This window comes from Setaria italica, chromosome I (genome assembly GCF_000263155.2).
Source record: "Setaria italica strain Yugu1 chromosome I, Setaria_italica_v2.0, whole genome shotgun sequence".
In the NCBI taxonomy this organism is placed as follows: Eukaryota; Viridiplantae; Streptophyta; class Magnoliopsida; order Poales; family Poaceae; genus Setaria; species Setaria italica.
In genome coordinates, this window is record NC_028450.1 from 1,948,442 (window position 1) to 1,951,903 (window position 3,462).

The following is a 3,462-nucleotide window of genomic DNA, read 5'->3' on the forward strand; positions in this document are numbered from 1 at the left end:
ATAGCTACTTCACTAGACCAGTTAGCATGGCCCGTGTGTAGGATTTCCATGTTTGCTTCAGGGAGCTTGTCGCATGCAGCGCGCGCAAGCAAGGAAATGGATTGGCCTCATCCATATATGATAGATGTTCAAGATGGTTTCTCATAACCAACGTCATTGCAATACCAAAGCGTACAGTAAAATTTATGCAATACCAAAGCGTACAGTAAAAATATATGTTCCAGGGTTCGTAGAGACCGTATAATGTAGATTCACACATCCATCTCAGAGTTTTCCTCTCACTTTATCTGTAAAACTAAACTACTTAGGCCTTGTTTTGTTATGTTTGAGATTATAATCCACCTAGATTATATAAATTGGATTATAAGTTATGGGTACTATAGTAAAAAATCACTTTGGGATCATACTGGGACCAAAATAATCTGAAATAAGCTATCTTATTTCAGATAGTGGTCCCAAAGTGATCTTTTACCCTACTACCCTTAGAGCATAATCCAGCTTATATAATCTAGGAGGGAAACAAACATGCCCTTAGCTCCTTTCGGTATTTTGAAACAGCACCTTTATTTCCAATTTTGTTTGATTACCGTATAAATTCAGCAACACAATGCACATGCTTAAAAACATGGTTCAGTAGGAAACTGCCTCACTAGCTAGTTCAGTTTTCTACTTCATCCTGATATCAGTACTGCAGAGAACGTCGTTCGTATTAGCTCATACATGTCGGGCTAACAAAGTGCACCAGTGTGTTTAGTCAATTCGCACCGGCGCAAACAACAACTGATACGAATAAAGACTTAAATTTGCCGGTCTTGTTTCACATCGGCACGTTTACTTAAACGTACCGGTGTTGATGCTCACCGGCATATATATTTCAATATTGAAGCCGGTTCAAAATTCAACATATTAAAATAGTTATTAAACGTAGCGGTTTGAATTTTGACTGATTAGGAGGAATTTAAACGGTTACGCACGCAAGAGAGAAGTTAAACCGCTCTAGTCTCTTCGATGACGGGTATGAAACCGAGAAGTTGCAGCGCTTTGTCTTCGATGACAGTTAATTACCAGGGGTATCGACTAATATAAATACCGGTTGTGTATGCATGGCCTTTCACCAATAATTCTGTTCATCGTCTCACTCGTTGTACGTCTCTGCGTCCCGTGCCTATGCTTCCTCTAATTTGATCCATCAAAGCCCCCCTTCTCCAAAAGTAGTGTAAGTTGTGACATACATACATAATTGTTGTAATTTTTCTTTTGTTTATTTTTGAATATTAATTTGTATCCTTTAATCTATATCGATATCTGGCTGGCGTGGACACTGGCGAATAGCCGTCGGCACCAATTCAGGAGCTCTTCGTCTCTCTCGACGCGTGCTGGCTCAACTAGGCGTCACCAATGGTGATCAGATGGAGGTTGTCGTGGCATACGTTGAGAAGATCGTTGGACACGGACGGTCCGAGATAGGCAATGACCTTATATATAAACCAGCTAGCTGGTCAGCTGCTGTTGACCACACTACAGTTGGCCCTGATCTGGCCGGCGTTTCCGGTGAGCGGGCTGATGTTCCCCAAGTTTATCATCGCCGCCACGAAGTCGGCGAAGAAGAGCGCGCCGTCCGTGCTGTAGTCCTGCACCAGCGAGTCCTGCGACCCGCCATTGAAGAGCTCCTGGTCGGAGCGCAGCAGGACGCGCCTGGCCTCCAGGTCCGCGTAGTAGGCGTTGTCGAAGGCCAGCTCCGTCCGCTCATCGAGCGGCGCCAGGTTGCCATCGGTGGGCCCAGCCGTGTAGTCGCAGCTGCCCCGCCGCAGCGCGGCGAACGCCGCGTCAATGTCGGTGTCGTTGTAGATGTGGCTGCGGAAGTTCTTGCACTGCGCGTAGCCGACGGTGTGCGCGCCGGAGAGCGCCGTCATGTCGCGCGCGCTCAGGCCCTTGTTGCCGAACGCCGTGATGAGCGTGGCGAGGTCGGAGGCCGGCGACGGGAGGTCGCTGCTCGCGAGGGTACGGCTCGCCGTCGTCGAGTCGCGCCGGCCGAGAGGCACGTCCCAGCTTGGACCCCCGAGCTGCGATGCAACAGAGATCGAGAATGTATAAGTAGATAAGGATTGATGACAGGTGAGAGACGGCGACGAGCTCGATCGCCGGCGCCGCTCACCACCATCGAATTTCTGGCTCTAGCGGTCTGGCCTGGCGCCGCGTACCAGAACGGTGCCGTCTCGTGCGGCGAGGGCGACGATGTCGGCGCAGGAGACGACGCCGGGGCAGTTGGCCTCGACGGCCGTCTTGATACTGTCGATGACATCGTAGCCGCGGACCGAGTTGACGTTGGGGAAGGCGGTTTTCTCGCCCACGAAGCTGCCCACGTCGTCTAGAAGAATAGAGGCGTCGCAGCCCTGCATAACCAGACGACGATACATCATTCGTGACACCCTGAATGAGATAGAGTGCATGGACGATCAGAGGAAGAAAATGGGTGCCTGAACGAAGCAGTCGTGGAAGAAGAGCCTGAGGAGGGAGGCGCCCATCCGGCTGTCGGTGGCAATGGCCTGAGCCACGGCGGAGCGCACGATGTGCTCTAGCGCCGGGCAGCTCGAGGCGTAGAATGACGTCGAGAGCTGTCCGTATACGGCGGAGGAGAGCGGGAAGAAGGCAACGAGTAAGCAAAAATGGCTTGTAGTGGACGAAGAAGCCATGGCTAGCGTACGCGTGCTCACAATTGTACCAAGTTTGATCAGCTATGCTTTGTGTATTGCAAGTGAGGTGTGCCTGCATAGGCCCCCAACTTATAGCGCGGTCTTGCTTTATTTGCATGCATGCAATCGAGTAACTCGATTTGCCACTCTCTCCCATGGGACACGTACGTGCAATACACATCGAGAAAGTCATAGAATAACGCGTGCTCCTCTGTGATTCTGTTCGGATTTCGAGCATCTCCGACGTCGTCGCCGGCTGACGACGGTCGGGGTAACGTGCAACTACGATGAGCTGCCGGCACATGTGACTACCCGGCGGGAATCCGGGATCATCGCAGGTCTTCATGCGAACGAAATATGCCGCTATTTCTTCGTCAATTTCGCTAGCTCAAGGTTTGATATCGTCTACTATTTCTTTCAGGAGAAGAGAGCTTTTTATACTACTAAAAGACAATATTACAGATTCCAGAGCAAAATTGCTCAACACACGATGGGTTTGTGAAAAGCCAAACTGCTGTGTCTCGTTCGCTTCACCAATTATGCGACTCATGCGCGAAACTATTACCCTCTCTCTTCGTTCTCTTGTGGACACCTTCCACCTGGGGAGCCTATCGCCAGCTTGAACTGCATCTTCAATGACAAAGAATTAATGAAATACGTGTTCTCACAAAATGTGTGCATGTGTCCGTTTTGTTTTCATTAATTCTGTGATATTACAAAATACATGAATACATGACTCGGCAACTTTGTCTTCTCTTGTCTTCTATGC

General features: G+C 49.5%; 1 protein-coding gene across 1 annotated transcript; it reads right to left on the minus strand.

Moving 5' to 3' along the window:
- Positions 1-1,499: 1,499 nt before the first annotated feature.
- On the minus strand, positions 1,500-2,693 carry LOC111255817 (peroxidase 70-like). Its single transcript, XM_022823117.1, has 3 exons — positions 2,478-2,693; positions 2,202-2,393; positions 1,500-2,063 (listed from the first exon to the last, which is right to left on the minus strand). The coding sequence occupies exons 1-3, from the start codon at positions 2,691-2,693 to the stop codon at positions 1,500-1,502; spliced, it is 972 nt and encodes a 323-aa protein (XP_022678852.1).
- Positions 2,694-3,462: the final 769 nt, after the last annotated feature.

Bases quoted from the DNA above. Each gene is read 5' to 3' on its own strand.
- LOC111255817 (XM_022823117.1), bottom strand. From the start codon at position 2,693: ATGGCTTCTTCGTCCACTACAAGCCATTTTTGCTTACTCGTTGCCTTC. The intron at 2,394-2,477 runs GCACCCATTTTC...CTGGTTATGCAG, and splicing joins TCCACGACTGCTTCGTTCAG to GGCTGCGACGCCTCTATTCT. The intron at 2,064-2,201 runs GTACGCGGCGCC...GTTGCATCGCAG, and splicing joins CACGAGACGGCACCGTTCTG to CTCGGGGGTCCAAGCTGGGA.